This window comes from Sparus aurata, chromosome 17, assembly GCF_900880675.1.
Source record: "Sparus aurata chromosome 17, fSpaAur1.1, whole genome shotgun sequence".
Lineage (NCBI taxonomy): Eukaryota > Metazoa > Chordata > Actinopteri > Spariformes > Sparidae > Sparus > Sparus aurata.
Window position 1 is genome coordinate 29,713,971 of NC_044203.1, and position 19,977 is coordinate 29,733,947.

The following is a 19,977-nucleotide window of genomic DNA, read 5'->3' on the forward strand; positions in this document are numbered from 1 at the left end:
TAGAAACAATCAAGAGGAATGCAAATAACATAACTTGAGTAAAAGGTAAGCAGTCACTTAAATTTAACACACCATTTAAAATTAGTTAGGGATACTGGGATAGGGTGGCAGAGTCAGGCAAGTGCCGATTTGTATTCATTCAAAAACAAAGAGTTTGTTTATTTAATATGTTTAATAAATATAGTAATAGCAGTGAAGGGTATAAGTTGTAACTTATTTAATGGTTATGGTAAGGCTATAAAGAAAATTGCTGTTTCACACTCGAGGTCTATTACTTCTTTAAAAGTGGTGAAAATGAGGACATAGTTTGCCTGATGACCTGATATGACCTGTGAAATACTGAAGGCCCAAATGATCAATCTTTTAGCTGGAAAAACCCATGACATTTTAAATAAAACAGCACAAGACAGGCCTTCAGTAGCTGTGTCACATATCTTGTGTATTGTAAGACCCTTTTCCCAGATTTAGACTTTTAAGAAATAAAAAAAAGAGAGAGAAAGAAAGAAAATCAACACAGAACATCAAACTTTTAATCTCTCAAAAAATGTAACAAACAATTATTGACTAATACTCCACAGGTTTAACTTGTAGATCAACAAAACGTCTGTATTTGCATGTTACTTTTAAGTTAAAGTACTCGTGCGTTTTTCACGCAGTCATCCTGATCAACCTGATGTTGTTGTCTTCAGTCATGGTTTGAATTCAGCCACATGTTCTGGAACAGGACGAAAATTAAATGAAAACAAAATAATCATATTTCACAGGAGATTACAAGTCACAGTCAGGGTAAGTTACTATGATTTACGTACGATTAACTGACTTATAAATACTCACATATAAACATCAGTTCTGATTAATAAGGCAGAAATACAGTGTGTTTGATTACATGAAAATATCTCATCAATACATAATAACTTTATTCTGCGTTTCTGTTAGGGACAGAGTTAGCAAAATGGCCGCCCCACCACCGCTGTACAAGTTGTTTCCTCTCGGGCCCTCAGCAGCTCAGACCAGCCTGGATGCTTTGGTGTCAGCTATGTGGCGTAGACTCTTCCTTGGACAGGACTTTGGGCAAAACCACTGGCTGAATAAAATCTTTGCCAAGATGTCCGAATGGCCAGAACTGGCAACCCTGCAGCTCTGTCCGTACTATTTTGACCAGGTCACTTACAGGCTTCCCACCAGAGACCAAGTGAAACACAAGTGGGTAGCCCTGCTGACACTTCTACATCGAGTCATGTTCAGGGGGGGTTCCCAAACTTTAATGGACCAAAGTCTAGGCTGTGCTCGCAGATTACATGGAAGCTTCTAATCAGATTAGTCATTTTTCTTTTGACCTTCTCTTTTTCTTTTTACTTCAATTAAATGTACTTAAGTCTGAGTCATTCCTCAAATGACCTCAGTGTCTCTGTGTAAATCCAATACACAGACAAAGATCATGTTTGCTGTGTAGCCTGAGTTGTGTATTTGTTTTGCACACACTGCAGATCGGATGCTATAATGAGTGATCTTCCCCCCACTTGTGGCCTGAAGGGAGAGCTACAACCTGAGGCTGCATTGCTTCGACTCATGGACAGACGACGGACAGGAGAGGCAGAGGGCCACTGAGCGCCATGAAAGACTGCAGTTAAGGACCAACCAGGATGCCCGGCCCACAACTGGCATCCACTTGAGTCGACTCTGTCCACTCCAAAGTCCAAACACAGGCAGGAGTATATCCACGAAAGATTATATTTATCTGATGTACGGCTGCTGCTTCTAACTGCAAACAGCCTCAAGTTTTTATCTCATAGTTGTTACCAAATCTGTCATATTACAAATGTGTTGAGCATGTGCCTGACCTTTTCACTAATAGATAATACTTTTATGTCCAAGTGGGAAATACAGTTCATTTTGACAAATGGTCCACAGGTAAGGGGAACTCTCCCACCTATATTGCTGGGTAATGGTGTCTGAGCAGTTGCTTTGGCAACATCTCTCAAAAGGGCATCATTACTGACGAGTGCAAAAGTAATGTTGATAAAGGTTAGGCAATTACCAGGGTTGCTGCTAACAATTACTTTCATTGCTTTCTTAAATACTTGTTTAGTCCAGAAAATGATTCAAATGTGTCCACCACAATTTACGAAAACCTAAGTAGACGTACTCATCAACAAAAAAAATACATCCTTTCAAATCAATTTGAGATGTTGGGCTCCATTTATTTCAGTTGTTTAATAAAAATAATGGTATTTCAAATAAAAATCAAGTTCTTCACAACTTGGACCTTTAATTCTAACCTCAAAGAAGATTTAGAAAATCAGCAAATATTCCCATTTAAGAATAACCAAAACAAATACATTAAAATCACCAAATAATTAACTGCTAACTGAAGCCGCTTTCACAATAGCTGATGACAAGACAGATCATCACACAACGATGCTAGTTCTATAATTATCTTCCATTAAACGTTATATATATTTCAAGGAAGAAAACACACCAACATTTAAATGTTTTATGGAAAACATCTTTAATGGATTGTTTATGTGAGTACATATAGATACAAATGTTCTATCCTAGCTACAGTCAGAGCCTGATATTTGTAGGAACCTGTAGAGTGCCTGTACAAAAATCACTCCATCACGTGTCTTCTCATAGCTGGAGACAGGGATAATCTGACATTAGGCCTGGTGGCGCAGTGAGTAAATTTAGTCCAAAAATCTATTCGAGTCAGGGACTGCAAATCCACAAGACACACTGTGGATACAGACACACAGATGAAAATCAATAACAAAGTTGTGTGTCTGGACACCTTTTTGTTTCGGGATGTATTTTTTTCCTCTCTCTACTTGTAGAACTCGTGCTCCTGCTCGTCCTTTTTGATGACAGTCTTGTAAGCTTTTTCGAAGTCTTTGGCCAGGACGATATACCTGTTCTCACGCACTGCCAACATGCCAGCCTGAAAAAGCAGAGGAGGGAATAAACAGAGGGAAGACTCACATTATAAAACAAAACAAAAAAAGACTTTTTGCATTTCCATTAGATTTTTATTTCATTCAGCTCAAAGAAAAAAAGGATAAATCAACAGATAATTGAAGCTCTAGCTCACCTCCTGGCAGATGGAGTTGATATCAGCTCCGGAGATCTTGTCTGGTCTGGCCACATCTGTGCATCAGTTAAGGATGACTAAACAACAAAGCAATGCCAAAATACAAGCAAAACATCTGACTATCTGAACAGTGTTTAAACATAAAGCAATATCAGAATGATTCAGTATAAACAAGATGCACACACACAGGCAGCATGTGTTAGCTAGAGTTTAATTTCTCTTTGTGGATCCAAGTTCATATTTTGAATATCTGTCAGTGTGTTTGCACCATAAATGGCCCAGAACAACTACATAAAGTGAGTGTGGTGGCATCCCCAGAGAGATGCGGTCAGTCAAACTGGCCGTAAAGATGTATACCACAATATATGACTCTACAGAGGAGAAAACAATCACTTGCTCACAGGCCCAGATGGAAATTGTCTCACACTCAAAAGGTATGTGTTTAATGTGATACTGCTGCAACTAAATAAGTGCCTCAAAGCCAAACATCACAGGTCATTAAGTCTGGAAGAACTGTGCAGGGCAACAGCAGAGAATGAAGTTAATAAAAACACAGGCACAGGGTTAATAAGTTCCTGCTGTCAGCCTCTGTGTTGAGGAAAAGATCAAATACAATGCAAGTCCACACCTGTATGACTGGAAATAAGTACACCTACTTGCTAACCGACTATGAATTATAAATATTGAGTGGATATGTACTTTTTTATACTGCACAATTTTAGCATCTCTGATACTGAGCAGATTTCACATTATAAACAATATCTATCCACTAACTACATAGGATACTGCACACATGCAAACATATACTGAACTCATAAATCAATGCACACCTGGTTCAGGAAAGGCCCAAAAAAGGAGCTTGGGCCAAAAAATATCCTTAAAAATGTGTATATGGCTCGAGACCATTTTTAATTGCCATGTCTGCAGCCAGCGTGTTAAAAGCTGTGTTTGATAACTAAACTTGTATGACACCATTAGCATTCGGACTGGTTCCCTATAAACCCCGAACTGGGAACATGTCCATTAAAAGACTAAAAGAATGAATAAACGTGTGTTTTTGTCCTGTGTTGTCGGTAGTTGCTACTCTGTGGAAAACAGAAAGCGATATGGTTGTCTTGCAACAAAGGTGGTGACAATGATACCACCTGGAATCGCCACGAAGGGAAAAAGTTAAACAACCGAATATGCAGCTGGGAGAAGGAGGAAGCATTGTCTTAACAAAGGCAGCAGTACAAACTGAAGCTGCATTTTGCCTTACAGTATATGAAGAAATGTAATTATTTTGTACAGTTAATCCATCAGGAGGCAGAAGATGTCCTTCAAAAAGTAACTTCTCATTCTGTTACACACACACACACACACACACACACACGCACAACTCAAACACAGTGTTATTAAAACCAAAAAGGATACAGTCCTCCAGGTCGACCTCCTCAGAGAGGTTCATTTTACTGGTGATGGTGGAGAAAATTAGACGTTTCTGCCTGCGGTCGGGCAGGGGGAACTCAATCTTTCTGTCCAAACGACCAGGACGTAGCAGGGCAGGGTCCAGCGTGTCTGCTCTGTTGGTTGCCATGATCACCTAAGGGGGAGTTCAAATGTCAGTAGGCATCACGTGAGCAAGATTGGAAACTGTATTTCACTTGGTTTCACATGAAATGTTTGCTTATAGCTCACTAAAGGGAAGACAAAGGAGCAAAACTTGGACAGAATTCTCCCATGGTATCTAGGGCAGTAGTTTTGCCAACCCTTTGAAACTTGGAACCCAAAGAAATGGAAAGACTTCAATCAATCACTGAGCGGCAGATGAAGCTATGATCTTATAAAGATGGTGCGTCACTGCATTGGTATTTATTTATCCAGACCACCTGCAAAAGGCTGGTAAAATAAACAGAAGGTACCTGCTAGAGCTGGCAAAAATAATACCTTTTCATTGAAATGTAACACTTTGCATTGCCAGTAGGAACTAAATATATCTGGCCAAAAAACTGTTGCGAGAGCACTTGCTTTGTTAATACTGTAACAGAAAGCTACAGCTGTACAGTTAACGGGATTTGTTGGTGAAATTTCTCAATTGTCTGCACACAAAAATACCTTGGGAGAATGAATTATTCACAGAAAAACAGTTCCTAGAAATATGACAAGGCTTTCTTTGTGCGAGATTGAGCTGCTTTTGCAAATAGCTTGCGGGCAAAATGTGCATTTAAGTTTTTTAAGACTGACAGACCTTTTGGGTGCTGGCTAAGCTGAATGAATGGACATTAGGCATAGTACCAATGGCGTAGCGAAGCCAGGGCTGCTGTTCTCATTTTGAGTACTCGAGCTCCATCAGTGGCAACACGAGTCAGCACAAACAGAGATGGTGCAGTCACAGGGGGAAAGTTAAGAGCTTTCTCAGACAGGTGGACTGGACTAACCTTGACATTGACGTTTTGATCAAAGCCGTCCATTTGATTGAGCAGCTCAAGTAAGATTCTCTGAACTTCCCTATCAGCTGGAGAAGAAAAGAAAAGAGAGTGCATTTTAAAATGATGTTACTGCATTGACAAGGATGTAATCAGTGAAAATAATATGATAGAATGAGAATTCTTAACTTAAGAAAAATACAACAAAACTTGACTGATGCAGGTCTACATCTACACTACACATGTTCATACCTCCAGTCTGTGCATCAAAACGCTTAGTGGCGATGGCATCAATCTCATCAATGAAGATGATGGCCGGAGCGTTTTCCTTTGCCAGCCGGAAGACGTCCCGCACCATACGAGGACCTTCACCCAAATACTTCTGGACAAACTCAGAGCCCACCACACGGATGAACGCCGCTGGGAACAGATACGGTGGACCAAGATTAATTTTTAATTTTGCTGTGCGCATTCCTTCCTTATCCTCAATATCAATAATTATCAGAGATCTTTTACTGATATGAACCGGTCTGTAACAAACTGAATTTCTAGCTTTTATTCATTATTGCTGAATCCCTGAAGTGTGGTATTATGTGTTTAACTCTGGAGTCTATAGTTTTTGTGTATAAAAGGTTAACTTGCGCAACCATAGCACGCAAATAGCCACCAGGATAAAGTCAAGTTATCATTGTCATATAATAAAAAAAAAAAAAAAAAGGATATGACAGTGGACAGGGCAAAAGCAGTCAAATCAAATCATGGATTTGGAGTAATGTGACACCCCTAGTAGCTACAGTAGATGTGAACCGTAGTTAACAGTTATCAGCACTGTTTTAAATAATGAATTTTTTTTATTTATTATGTGTTGAATCCATCTTTCGTTGTCAGCATAAAGGGTGAAATGAATTTGTTAAATTAGTTATAAAACCAGAGATTATCTCACTATAAATCATACAGAATACTGCGGGAGTGCATCATGGGTGTAAATGTACAGTTCTTTGATATGAAGGACTTACCTGTAGTGTGGTGTGCCACAGCCTTGGCCAACATGGTTTTGCCACAACCTGGAGGTCCGTACATAAGAACACCCCTGGGTGGGTCAATGCCAATCTGAGAATGTAAGTAAAGCAGAGTTACTACATCTTTCAGAGAATAAATTCCTATTATTTTCCTCACACTGATGGTCAGAAAATCCTTTAGAGAATCCATGTAAAAATGTCACATTTCTTTCAAATGTCTGACCTGTTTGTAGAGCTCAAAGTGTGTGAGTGGCAGCTCTACAGCTTCTCGGACTTCCTGCTTCTGAATGTCCATACCACCAATGTCAGCATACATCACATCTGGCTTTTGGTCTGGATGGAGGAGCACAGAGAAAAACAAAAGCTATATCAGCAAGGCTATTTAAGCACAGTTAACTCTGTACAATATCTCTAAATGTCTTCAATGTTTCAAGAGAATGGCATCTATGTTATTTCTTATCTTTTTTAATGGATAAGATCAATGTTTGGCAATGTAAATAAAAGGATTACAAAGTTTGAATACAATCTTCTGTAACAAATGTAGCCTCCAGTTATGATCTCGGTCGTCGTGGTGAGGAGCTATTAAAAGAAGCCCTTAAACCCTCAGAGATTTGTTTACCTGACGTCAGCATCATGATGCTGCTGTCAGCTTCAGGAGGGAGCACATCCACCAGGGCGTTGCTGTGCTTGTGCAAGGCCACTGAGGCGTTGGGCTTAAGCAGCTCTCTGTCAATGGTGCTCAGGATGCGCACATAGTAGTTGGACCCTGAGTGGAGAACGAGGGTGAATAAAAGGCGAGCGAACACAAGAACAGAACTCATTACACATTTAAAACACGTACTTCACACTGAATAATTAAAACATGACAGCATCCCTTCCAGGTTTCTCTCAAGACTCTGCAAGCCTGAACATGATAAAGCATTTAACATACAGCTTGTATGCATCAACTGCCATTTCATTAATCTTTTATTCTCAGCTTTATCTATTCGCTTGTTCATTTTCACAGAAAGTAATTTTTAGTCTATATTATTCTCTATTTATCTGAAGGAATTGTATTGCTAGGAAGAAATAAGTTGTTCCTGGGTGTAGAAAATATTTCTTTAACATTAAAGATGACATTAACCTGTGCTGTGCTCAAATTAAGTTGTTTTAACTGCACAAGTGAAAACTATGCATTTAAGCCTTTTAGTTCTTGTGGTAATTACTCACGTCTGGTAGTTTTTCTATCAAATACAAAAATCTTAAACCTCTGAATAATAGTTTAACATTTCCAACTATCTGACAATGCTGGCGGGTGTAACATCCCATAACTAGTCCAGCCCAGCTCCAAATCTCATATGTCTTCAAACACTCTGATTCTATAAAAAGTAACCAGGTCTGCTAGTGACATGTTCTCTAAAAGGTCCCATAGATCTCAATATACATTTACATTTAGGGTATTTAGCGGACACTGTTGTCCAAAGTAATTACAGTAATTCAAACATTGATGGCACTTTTGCATGCAGCAGAGAAAAAAAGTGAATACAAATAACATTTGGCTATGCAGTTATTCACATCTAATTTTCAGGTGCAGCTGCAATCAAACATTTTCAGGTTTGGGTTTTATGTGATTTTTAAAATATGTAAAAGGAACCTCAAAACATTCTCTGGCCCTTCTTTCTGTCAAGCAGACAATTTTGGGCCTGTGAGGACCTCTAGTGCCAATTCAAAAGACATTCTAAAAACGTTCTATTTGGAACATTATGAGATGCCGGTGATGCTCTGTGAGACTGTAAGCAGTGCAAAAAAGGAGCTTCCTCTGCATGTTTTATTTGTAAAAGTTAATACTGCCAGCAGATCGGTGTAGGTCTTTCAGATTTATGTAGTTATTAATTTCAATGATACCTGTAGTGGAGCCAACAATGGCTGTGTTCTGGTCAACAGCTTCCAGGAACTGGCCAATGACAAGTGGGATGCTCTGTATCCTCTTCACCTCCTCCTGAGCATGCAGGAACTCTTTCTTCAGGTTCTTCTGCTCATCTTTGATGTACTCCTCCTGCACCTCCAGGAACTCCAGCTCCTGCTGCAGCTTCTGCAATGCACAAAAAAGGAGAGTGAGAAAGAAGGGTGAGATCCTGCTGAAGATCGGAGTTCTGTAAATCTGTGTGCTGGAGATCATAGACCAAAGCTGGTGGAATGTGTGTGGAGATACAGAGCTGAATATCTTTTTAAAACTCCTTTTAGCAGAAAAAACAAATTAAAATCACCGTTTCTTCTGGGTAGAAAACTAGTGGTTGATTTGCATTGTGGAGGACACTTAAACCACTTATCATAAATCACATTCAAAATAACCACAGGTACATTGTTTACATTAGGCACAGAGGAGATGGTAAATTCTAATCTGAAAGGAATCCATAACTAAACCTGTCAGACAAATGCAGTAGATACCAATGTACAATATTTGCTTCTGAGATGTACTGGAGACGAAGTATAAAGTCGCATACATTAGTAACAGTTAAAGTACATGTACCTAGAAGCTTGTTTCAAATGTTTCTGCTTTTTATCAGTATTTACCAGTAACCATTATACCCTAAACTCAAGCAAACCACCGCCACAAAGACAAAGAATGAAGCCTGTGAATTCACTTTTGGAGCCTATAGTTTGTAATATTCAAAGACAGATTTTGGTTAGGATTAAACTTTTAACACGAATGTATGAGAGGGTATCAGACCTTGTATCTGCTGTAAAGGTCCTCGAGATCTTCCGGTTCTGGTGCCAGGAAAGACAAACCTGTCTGGGGTCTGGAGATCAGTACTGCCGGCATCTCGTCCTGTGAACAACATTAAATGTGTCATATTTCACAGATGAAGTGAAGACCTTGTACTGAATTCCATCAAAACCAAAGGAAAAACATATTTATGACACAGCATTCTTTCCACTCAGGAACAGAGGATAGCAAAAAGCATACCAATAAACAACAGCTGTATGCGCGATAATGACACTGCACCTATTGGAGACAAACACTAGCTTGGCTAACCTTAGCTCGTTGACTGCTAGCTAACTTTAACGGCTATCAAAAGCACAAACGAATTACTTGAAGCCGTTTAAAAGGCAACGAAACACAATAAAACCATCCGCCAAATGATAAAACAAGCCCTCATGAATATAGTTCTTTAAAAATTCCTCGTCACCGTTGCCTCGTCCGACAAAATCATGCTACAGCTAGCAGCTAACTTGCGTGACATAGCAGCTGAACTGAGTAGAGAATGAATTGGCAGGTTTACGTTTCGACAGCGTCAACGAGCTAACGAATGGTAAAAGATTGCGACGAACGACTGCGAACAGCAAGACCTAAACACATATATTCACTAAAGCATTTCACAGAAAGTGCGTGAATTTAAAGTAGAAAACAGGAAACAATATCACTGATTCATACCGGGCTCTTTTCTACAGCTACGATATCCTCCATGTTGAATTCTGCCTTACGATTGACGTTATGACGTAAGACGTTGGAGGAATGTTTTATGGGTAATGGAGTTCATAGTTAGGTAAAGTATTGTAATTGTTTCAGGGACATAATAATAATAAAAATAATAATAATAATAATAATAATAATGATGATGATAGTAGTAATAATAATAATCATATTTTTAATAACGTATACTTTATTTACAAGGTAACAAAGTGCTTGTACAAATAATAGATACAAAGTTACTATTCAGAGAACTCAAAAGACAACAGCGTAATGTACAAAATACTAAATCCAAATAACATAGAATACAGAAAGAATAAGTTAAAAAAAATAAAGATAAACCTTAAACAGTAATACGCAAATAACGGAAGAGGATTAGGGCCACATGTGAATTTTTTTTTTAGTTCTGACTTTAAAGTCAGAATTCTGACTTTAAAGTCAGAACTAAAAAAAAATTCACATGTGGCCCTAATCCTCTTCCGTTGAAAATAGATCACACCAATGGAAGAACGGCTGTCCTTGAAATGAAAAAAATACAAAAATGTTTTCATAAAAATTAATTTTTAAGAGAGATATAAAAATGGTTACTGAACTATTCAAGGACTAAACACTTAGTAACCAACTCGGGCATTATGAAGACAGGTTCATTAATGTGCCTAATTAATTTTAAACATAATTTTGAATACTTATTACTTAGCATTGGCTCTCAAAATAAAATAAACAAATACTTACTGTTTGTAGTGTATGTTTATGATGCATTAGCTTTTAATATGACTTTTGTGTGCTGAAGGAGTGAGTTCAGCCAAACTTTTAAATTATTAGAAATAAACAATAAACGGTACAATACAATCACATAAAGGCATGTAAATATTAGTTTATCATATACATATGAATACAAATGAACATTAATACGGATGAATAAAAAGTCAAATAATTATTTTCAAAAACAGGATATTGTATGGTTTTGATGATTTACATGAGTAGATGATTTTTCACAGCTTTACCACAGGGAAGTGGGTGTGCAGAATGTTATGATATCCTGTTGCAGAGCGAGGGGTCCTCACATCTTAGTAATCTCTGTGTGAAAACGCTTCGGGGCAGATCATGACAGTTTCCATTCAGGGCTCAACTGAAAAACGACTGGTATGAAAGATACATTTTTTCCCCTGTGTGTGGGGGGGGGGGGGGGGGGGACACATGGAAAAGTACACCAGAGTCTATCAGCAAGGCTTATGTCTTCATCTATGTTGAAAGTGCATCATAACATCTTGGTCTAGTGATCTATTACTCACCCATGTGGGCAGTTGGAAAATTGCAATATCAAGAGAACCGCGTATGATAAGAGTCAGCAAGATAATTTTTATCTAGTCAATTCTTGATTTTGATCCCGAGCAGACAGAACAATTCCTCAGATTACTCTTCTTTTTTTTGGGTGTTGTGATGGAAAGAACAGCAGACAAAAAAAAAAGTCAAAAGGTATTTGCTTTCAGTACAGTCAGAAGCTCAAGAACAGGAGAGTGAGAGGATTGTTTTGCTGAGTGTTTATTATAAGATCAAGAATAAACTGTCAAGATCATTAAGGTGCTCAGATTAAAAGGTTTGAACTTCTCCTTTGTAATGTCAACTGAACAAAGTGCTTCCACTGACGAAGACAATGTTATGCAGTCGAAAGCTCCAGAACAAGCATCGTGAATGGAGATTGTTTTGCCAGTGTGACTCCATACTGTAATAAAAAAACAAAAAAAAAAAAACAACTTCTATTCTAAAAGTAAACAAAAGGACGACATCCTGTCACTATTCTTTCACTTTCACATCCCAAACAGATTACGAAAAATCTAACTATTTGCTCGGCTATTTTTGTACTGTCAAATACAGTGATACTGTAAGTGTAAACCTGTAGGTTAGCCTCACATTTTGAAGTATTCAGAGGGGTGATATCTACCATCTGAAGAGGAAGTGGTGTAAAATACGCCTGCATCTGTCAACACCCGGAGGAGGCAACGTCGTCATTTCAATTTGTCCTTGGTCGGGAGACATGTTAAAAATCCTTTTGTCAGATGTGACTGAATGGGGACGGATACAATGGATGTTTTTCCTCTTTATGGTCTCAGGTAGGCATAAAAAGTATGTGGGTGTTTGTTACAGGGATCCTAAACTTGTCATTACGGAGAAAAAAATTGGGATTCACTCATTTTGCAAGTCAGTTTTAGTAAGCAGTCTCCTTGAAGGCACGTTTTCTACAAGGCATGAGGTTTAATTCACTTCATTTTAACCGTTGTTCTGTGGTTTCTTTGCTGTGGTATTGACACAGATGTGTGAACATAGGCCTATACTCTGGTGTATTTGTCATATGCAATGACAACGAGCTATAACAATAGACTGTTAATGGTTTGATTTTTTTAGTTGCTCAGTAAGTAGAGAAAGCCCTCAACCTAAGCTTAGTGCAGTCACATCGTTACTAATTGTTTTTTAATCAAATTACATTTCAAACCTCCTTTAAATTCTGTTTTTTATTCAGCAAAATGCCTTTTTCCCCAATTAAGATCACCAGTGGGTGTAGCGGACTCCAGTTCTCTTGTGACTATTGCTATTCTGTTATAACTTTGAAATCTTTCAGTCTGACACTAACCTTGATCCCGACCATTTTAACTTTGCAAAATTCTTCCCCCTTGCTGGACTTTACAGTGGAAAGAGCGAGATGGGAAACTACTGCCGCGCTCCTGCTCTTCTAGCTACATACATCAGTCACTTTCTCTTTATATTGTTCTTTTATCTTCAAAATATTTGTCTATCTTTAAACAGTTTTTAAGAGCGTTTTTTGCAGAGGTTGTATGATCATGAAGCAACTCTATGATAACATGATAAGAAGTTCAAAGAATTTGTTGTGTTGACAGGTTGTTTGGACCAATGTTTTTGTAAGTGGCAAGAAATGTGTAATATCAATTTCAATATGATGAACCCGAAAACCTCTCAGGTGCCCAAACTTGTACATCTGGTGTCCTCTTTATTCCTTTTGCCCCTGACTTTCAAACATCCCGCTCCAGGCTAGAAATCAGAAATCTATGGCTGTATCTCCACTGCTTTATTTCAGTAATCCAAAATATAGATTGTGGAACTGCAAACTGTTCAAAGGTCTCATTAAAAAACACAATTGTGGTCTTTGCTTGTCGCTGTATCAACACCATCATATCAGAGTTTTGATAGAACAAGAAAGGCAAAAAAAAAAAAAACTGCTTCATTGCTGTAGTTTTATTCTTATTTGTATGTTGTTTCAGGTACTTGCTCCCAGTGCACAGTTGACCAGCCCCCCGTGGTTACCGCTGCTCTGGGTCATGATGCTATAATGCCGTGCCAGCTCAGTCTTTCCGATAATGTGAAAATGGTCATTCCACCGGTTCTGTATTGGGCGGTCTTACCACAGGAATCCGATGACGACAAACTGTGGCCCCCCTCTGAGAATTATAAGGAACGTGTTGACCTCCTGGACAAAGGTCTGTACTCTACAAACAAGTCTGTACTCTTCAGGAACGTCCAGTGGGCTGACAGTGGGAGGTACCAGTGCAAAGTCTCCATCACCACCAAGGCGGGACGTTTTAGGAGATTAGGAAATGCAAGTTTACTGGTGGTTCATGGTAAATACAATATTTTAGATGTTCATTTTCAATGCATTGGAACAGCTCTGTCTTCAACTCAAGCCAAGTTAGAGTTTGGCTTGAGTTAGAGACAGAGCTGTTTTGTCAGGAGGAGTCTGAGGAGGAGAAGTCAGATTCTCGGAGCTGATTAGGGATCTCTTTCGGGATGGACGAGGACTATTAGCTCCTACAGCGATGCTTGAATATGTGTCATGTGTTTGCGCTTAAGCCATCTTCTCTCCTGAGCTGCACAGCTATCTGCAGCCAGCCTCTGCAACACATTGTGACTACAGTCATCACAGAACTTCTTAAGGAGTATCAACACGCATTGAAAAAGACCCACTTCCGAGCATTGTTGATTAAGTTATAAGCGGTGGTGACGTGAGAAAGAGCAGATGTAAGCAAAAAGTCTTGACGCATTTATTTTGGAAATTATCAAAAACTTGACATGACTATTACGATGTTACATGGAGCTTTGGTTTGCTGTTACACCTACACAGTGACGTCAGAATATAGAATTGTCACTGTCACATTGATATGAATATGAATTTTAGATTAGATAGACTTTATTAAACCCACAACACTTGTTACTTCAGCTCCAGATGCAGTAGATGTACAGGAAAACGAAACAGACAAATTCACATCAAGTTGAATAAAAAATAAATAGGAAAAAAAAAAGATATTTACAAAAAACAAACAAAGTGAGTGTAAAGTGATCATTCAGGTGGTGCTTGAGTTGAACAGTCTGATGGCGGTGGGGATGAATGATCTGTGCCAGCGCTCCTTCTTACACAGTGGGTATACGAGTCTGCTGCTGACAGAGCTGCTCACAGCTTCCACAGTCTGGTGAAGCGGGTGAGACGAGTTGTCCATGTTTGACTTCAGCTTGGCTGACATCCTCCTCTCACCCACCGCCTCTATGGAGTCCAGCGGACGGTCCAGGCAGTGGCGGTTCTAGACCAGTTTTAATAGGGGGGCCAGGTTGGGGCCGGATTTTTTGTTAGGGGGCACATACAACCCGGGAAAAAAAGATAAATCCCTCATTCAGACAAAACAGTTTACAATTTCAGCAAATTTGATTAGGTAGTAAACTGCTGAGACACTTTATTTCTGCCTTTCCCTTCAAAACAAAATCATTGCAAGAAATCTGTCATTGTATTATTGATGCAGACTCCCTGTCGGGGGGGCCACAGGGGGGGTCCAGAGTTACGGGGGCACTGGCCCCTGTTGCCCCCCCCCCCAGAACCGCCCCTGGGTCCAGGACAGAGCTGACCAGACCTCCTAACCAGTTTGTTAAGTCTCATCCTGTCCCTGTCTGTGCTGCCACTGATCCACCACAGTGTCATTAAATGTTCCAAATAGTGTCTTCTGCACACCGAAGGACCTCATTCTCCTCAGCAGATGAAGGCGACTCTGGCCCTTCTTGTACAGGGCACCCATGGTGTCAGGCATTAAGGGCATTTTTGTGTGTTTCACAGCTAATTATTGGCCATTTGCCTCAAACCCTCCACTATCAGTCCACCACTTTGGTCTGAACTGAAATATCTCAGCTGGACAGAGTTGACTACACCTTCTGGTTCTATAAAGTTTAAAGTTAGCTCTTGATTGTAGGGTAGAGCATAGAATGAGTTTGTGTTATTTATAGGGTTCTGTCAGCTTCCTGCAGCAACCTTTCTTTGGTTTCCTTCGTCTAGAAAAAAAAAGAAAGAGGTCAGATTCTGCAGAATAACCTTTCTCTCTCTTTTCCATGTTAACGCTTAACCGGGTTTCTAAGAGGAGCCCGTGTAAAATACTTCAAACGAAAGCCTGTTTTCAGAACTATGTACAACCATATAACTATATTTATACATATAAACTAAATATATAAGTTTGTCGCAGAACAGTTTCTCTAATTTTATGCATAGGTTGTCTCTTAGGCCTCGATGGCTGACATTTTATACGGGTGTAGTTGACGTGCTGTCAAAGGTATCTGTGGGGATTTTCATAGCACTGACAATAACCACACATCCTCATACTTAAACACCAGAGTGGGTCAATTGTCTCTGTGTCTCCAAAACTACCGGCTGATCACGTCCTGTTGATTGTTATACAGATATTATTTGTCTTAGACTACCCAAAAACGTCTTTGAGCCATGTTTGAGCCAATGTAGCCAAATGTTTTGTGATAGCCACATGTCAAGCAGAACATTTTCAGAAACTACAAGATATTCCCTTTCAAATGAAGCCTCACACGTGCATTTATACCTTACCGTTATTGTGTCAGAAGATTTTCCATTTGGGTATGCCAAATAGATGAAAAACAATAGGTGGGCCTAAAGACGCTGAGGAAAAATAATTCTATATTCTATAATCTATATCATATACTATATATTATATGTTTGTTGCCACACAACACAGGCCCTCAATGTGACAAATATCTAATGAAAAATAGACAAAACCTTCAATACAAGAGTTTGTGTTTGAGTGTGAGCTGTAAGGCGACCTGAATCTGTGTGCGTCTCTTTCCAGACACCATGACCTTTAACCTCAGCGGCCACAACAACTCTCTGCTGTGTGAAGTCAACGTGACACACGATCCCGGATTTGTTTTGACCGTTTTTCACGACGGATACAAACTCCAAACTGGCGACTCCTCCGCTTCGGGGGACTCTTACTCCTATCTCCCCTTCGTCACACTCTCTGAGGCAGTTCTGCTGAGGAGCAACGGAACATATGAGTGTCAGCTGCACCTGAACGAGGACCTGATAACAGCGAGCATCTTCCACTACCATCCGCCTGGTAATGATCTGCTTCCCGATCTGATCTTATTTTTCATGCATGCTCATAGCACTGTTGTGTTAATTGCAGAAGGAAGAAAATTGGACACAAAAACGCTGTCACTCTTTGAGGATGCCTGCTTTATTCACTATCTCAGACTGATGATGCTTCATATTTACTTCAGATAACAGCTCAGGAAAAAAACAATAAAAGTAATAGTTTGATAATAAAGAAGTCATGATTAAGTAACACCACGTAATAACTCGATAAAAGCTCGATATTAATAATAGGTAAACATCAGACTGAATGTTATGTAAAAGGCTAAAATTCAGTATCAATTTAAAAGCGACGGGCAGTTTTAAAATGCGATATATGAAGATTAGGGTGAAGACTTGTTTAATCCCAGTGTTTTCTCTTTTGTGGCCGAAGAACCTAAAGATGCTGGAAAAAATGTCTCAGCTACCGATCGTGAGTCAAAATACTTTTTTCCTAAAAGGATCAATACATATTCATAGCAAAAAAAGACATTTATAGACCTGGTGGTTGCTTTCATGTTGCTACTGTGTTGAGTTCTCATTGCCTTTTGTGATAACAGTTACTGCATCATTCTGTGAGCAGAATTACGCTTTACATCTGTGTTTTCCTGTCTGTCAGAGCCGGACAAGCTGGTGGAGTATAAAGAGCCGTGGCACCTGTACACAGCCCTCCTCCTGGTGCCCACCATCTTCCTGCTGGTCCTCCTTACGGCCATGCTGATTTGCAGAGACTGAGTTTGTTCACATCTGGCTCAAACAAACAGGCTTAACAATGGAGATCCGGGCTGTCGGCGAAGAAAGAGCGTCTCATCTTCAAGACCAAAGTCGTTCATGACCAGGGACAATCAGCTTCAGTCGACTCAAGTTAAAGAGCAACACACTCTGAATGAAATGACATCAGTGCTCTGCTGTGTCATAATTCAGGGGAGGCTCCCTTCAAGTCCCACTATTGTACATCTAAATAGTTCAAAGAGGCTGACATTTAAGAGTGGGTGTCTTTCTTTCCCCAACACTTTGGGAAACCCAATCAGCCCTCAGAATCCCCAAAAACCAGTCACGTGTCTCATGTTACTCATCTCACAAACCTCCATTAAAGTTCCCCGGTCGTCTCCTGCAAATACAACTTATATTCATCTATTCAGCTTCAACACATCCTGAGGTAAAGCCGACCACAGTACGTTCAGTTTCTATCAGCATAATGAGGAAATGTACCTGGTGGGTTGCAGTGGCGGTTCTAGACCAGTTTTAATAGGGGGCCCCCGGTTGGGGCTGGCTTTTTTGTAGGGGGCACATACAACCCGGAAAAAAAGATAAATCCCTCATTCAGACAAAACAGTGTTTACAATTTCAGCTATTTTGATTGGGTAGTAAGCTGCTGAGACACTTTATTTCTGCCTTTCCCTTCAAAACAAAGTCATTGCGAGAAATCTGTCATTGTATTATTGATGCAGACTCCCTGTCGGGGGGACCACAGGGGGGTCCAGACTCGGAGTTACGGTGGCAATGGCCCCTGTTGGCCCCCCCCCCTAGAACCGCCCCTGGTGGGTTGTGAAAATATTGATAGCAGTTAAACGTTCACTGACAACGTCTCTCATTTGTTTTCTGCCAAAATAGGAAATCCAAACACTATCAACTCGTAGCTGAGCACAAAAAAACACGTGTAATGTTTCAGTGTTTTATCACATTAAAAGTCTGAGCTTTACAGGTCAGACAGAGGGAATGTAAAAGTTTATCCCAACGATTTCTCCTCTCGATCACAGTGTTAACCACATGAAATATAATATCCTGCCTATTAACATTAATCAAATCTGTACGTTTACTGTCAAAGTGAAGCACAGACTTGCCACAAAGTTGCAAAACCGTTCATTGTCATAAAACTAAACAAATCAATAACCGTTCCCTGCAGACGTATACGGTACATCTCGACGGCACTACTTGTTAAAAACATTTTTTTTATACAAACTTCTTTGACCCTCACTGACCGATTCTCTGAGCCTCTGTCTACGAACAAAATGAGACTTAAAAAGTGCTTTGAGCCATGAAATGAGCCAGATATTGTTAATCTATTTTGCTGATGTGGTTTAAACTGCAAAATATATATGTGAAGTTCTTGCGATTATACACGTCCATATTCAACATCATGCTTGTTTATATTCAGTTACTTTGCTTGACTGTTTTTCTATCTGACCTTTATTTCTGCATTTTTTTGAAAAACAAAAGCAATTAAACGAAACTAAAACTGAACACCATGCGTCTGTGGTGCTTATATGACACACACACGGACTGTTATCACGCTCGTTTATTTTTTTCTGTCTGCTTTTAGATTAAATACAGTCTGTTTTTAGAGACAGTCATGTTGTGATTTCTCAGGAAGGGTTTGCTTAACACCTCTACCAGATAATGAAAGTCAAACCACATCCGCAGGTGCTCCCTTCATCAGAAATGTTTACTGCCGCTCGTCTTTTTTTTTTCTTCCAGTTTTTCGACAATTCTTTCTGTTCCCTTGTGTTGAAATGAAAAAAAGATGTTTCTCTGTCACCTCATCTCCCTCTAATGGCGACTGGTTGCAGGTGCACAGAGGGGCACCCATCCTCCCCGAGTGAAACATTAATGTGGTGGATAAAAAAAATACAACCACGAGGCGTTGGCCTGATTTTAAGAATAAACCCGAATCACACAAGATCAGTTGACATGAGCGATATTTCAAAAACAGAGTCTGTGGCTTAAATTCTCAAAAATCAAATGATCTCTTAATTAATCATCAAATCATCAAACTGACTTTTTGGTTTGTTTGTACAAGAATCACTGAACATCTGAGGTTTTTTATACTTGTGGACGCTGAGGAGAGCTGATCCTCTGTGCCTCTTAGAGCGATATTCATTCTCACTTGTGTTTCTTTTTTTTTTTTTTTTTTACTGTGACTGAAGTTAATCCACATATCTAAAAAGATAAAACCGGATGTTGGTGGAATTAAGGACACAGGAAGGGCACACACACGCACACACGCAGAGGAACGGTGCATTTGTCAGGGCGAGGACATGGATGCAATCAGCACAGTAATCCCAACTACTGGCATAATGAAATGGCCAAAATGAGAGATCAGCACACACACACACACACACACACACACACACACACACACACACACACACACGCTCAGTGGACTGATTTCCTTCTGAGTGAGTCAGTGCACCTTTGGTCAGGTTAGATGTGGTTGTGTGTGTGTGTGTGTGTGTGTGTGTGTGTGTGTGTGTGTACGTATGTGGGTTACTTCGTTAGAAAGCAGTGGTGGTGAGAAACGTGGGTTTGAAATATGGCACATGCAGGACAGGGTTGAGGTGAATCAAAAGCAAATTTTCCGTGTCGTTATGACAAAATATGAAAGTGACTAATCCTTTTCGAATCACCCGACGTGAACCAGATGTCTGATGTGAGGCTGATGTCAGTTAAAGCAGAAGGAATATGTCGTAACAGCCAAATTGACAGAATGAATGTTGGCAATATGTTTCTGCAAACAGGGGTTATGTTGCAACGTCACATTTCTTCAATTTCACATTGGGTTAGTTAGTTATTTAGTTATTTAGTTCAAT

General features: G+C 39.6%; 2 protein-coding genes across 6 annotated transcripts; one reads left to right on the forward strand and one right to left on the reverse strand.

The window, feature by feature from the left end:
* Positions 1-2,484: 2,484 nt before the first annotated feature.
* On the reverse strand, positions 2,485-10,004 carry psmc4 (proteasome 26S subunit, ATPase 4). 2 transcript variants are annotated; one of them, XM_030393157.1, is made up of 11 exons: positions 9,928-10,004; positions 9,223-9,321; positions 8,397-8,583; positions 7,132-7,278; positions 6,736-6,845; positions 6,510-6,603; positions 5,746-5,913; positions 5,506-5,582; positions 4,502-4,670; positions 3,089-3,144; positions 2,485-2,938 (listed from the first exon to the last, which is right to left on the reverse strand). In XM_030393157.1, the coding sequence occupies exons 1-11, from the start codon at positions 9,958-9,960 to the stop codon at positions 2,825-2,827; spliced, it is 1,254 nt and encodes a 417-aa protein (XP_030249017.1). In that variant the 5' UTR covers positions 9,961-10,004; the 3' UTR covers positions 2,485-2,824. The 2 variants fall into 2 exon arrangements, with proteins under 2 accessions (XP_030249017.1, XP_030249018.1); XM_030393158.1 differs by lacking the exon at positions 9,928-10,004 and adding an exon at positions 9,460-9,837.
* Positions 10,005-11,083: 1,079 nt separating this feature from the next.
* LOC115567416 (uncharacterized) lies at positions 11,084-17,547 on the forward strand. Of its 4 annotated transcripts, none has more exons than XM_030394006.1 (5): positions 11,084-11,106; positions 13,239-13,595; positions 16,104-16,373; positions 16,782-16,820; positions 17,007-17,547. In XM_030394006.1, exons 2-5 carry the CDS (start codon positions 13,307-13,309, stop codon positions 17,120-17,122), a joined length of 714 nt encoding a protein of 237 aa, XP_030249866.1. In that variant the 5' UTR covers positions 11,084-11,106; positions 13,239-13,306; the 3' UTR covers positions 17,123-17,547. The 4 variants fall into 4 exon arrangements, with proteins under 4 accessions (XP_030249866.1, XP_030249865.1, XP_030249863.1 ...); XM_030394005.1 differs by lacking the exon at positions 11,084-11,106 and adding an exon at positions 11,920-12,074 and having other exon boundaries at positions 13,239-13,454; XM_030394003.1 differs by lacking the exon at positions 11,084-11,106 and adding an exon at positions 11,927-12,074.
* Positions 17,548-19,977: the final 2,430 nt, after the last annotated feature.

Coding starts and splice junctions, on each gene's coding strand:
- LOC115567416 (XM_030394003.1), top strand. CDS start 11,999: ATGTTAAAAATCCTTTTGTCAGATGTGACTGAATGGGGACGGATACAA. Junction 12,075..13,238: donor TTTCCTCTTTATGGTCTCAG/GTAGGCATAAAA, acceptor ATGTTGTTTCAG/GTACTTGCTCCCAGTGCACA. Junction 16,821..17,006: donor AAATGTCTCAGCTACCGATC/GTGAGTCAAAAT, acceptor CCTGTCTGTCAG/AGCCGGACAAGCTGGTGGAG.
- psmc4 (XM_030393157.1), bottom strand. CDS start 9,960: ATGGAGGATATCGTAGCTGTAGAAAAGAGCCCG. Junction 9,322..9,927: donor TAGCTGTAGAAAAGAGCCCG/GTATGAATCAGT, acceptor TGTTGTTCACAG/GACGAGATGCCGGCAGTACT. Junction 7,279..8,396: donor CATTGTTGGCTCCACTACAG/GTATCATTGAAA, acceptor TTCTCCACTCAG/GGTCCAACTACTATGTGCGC.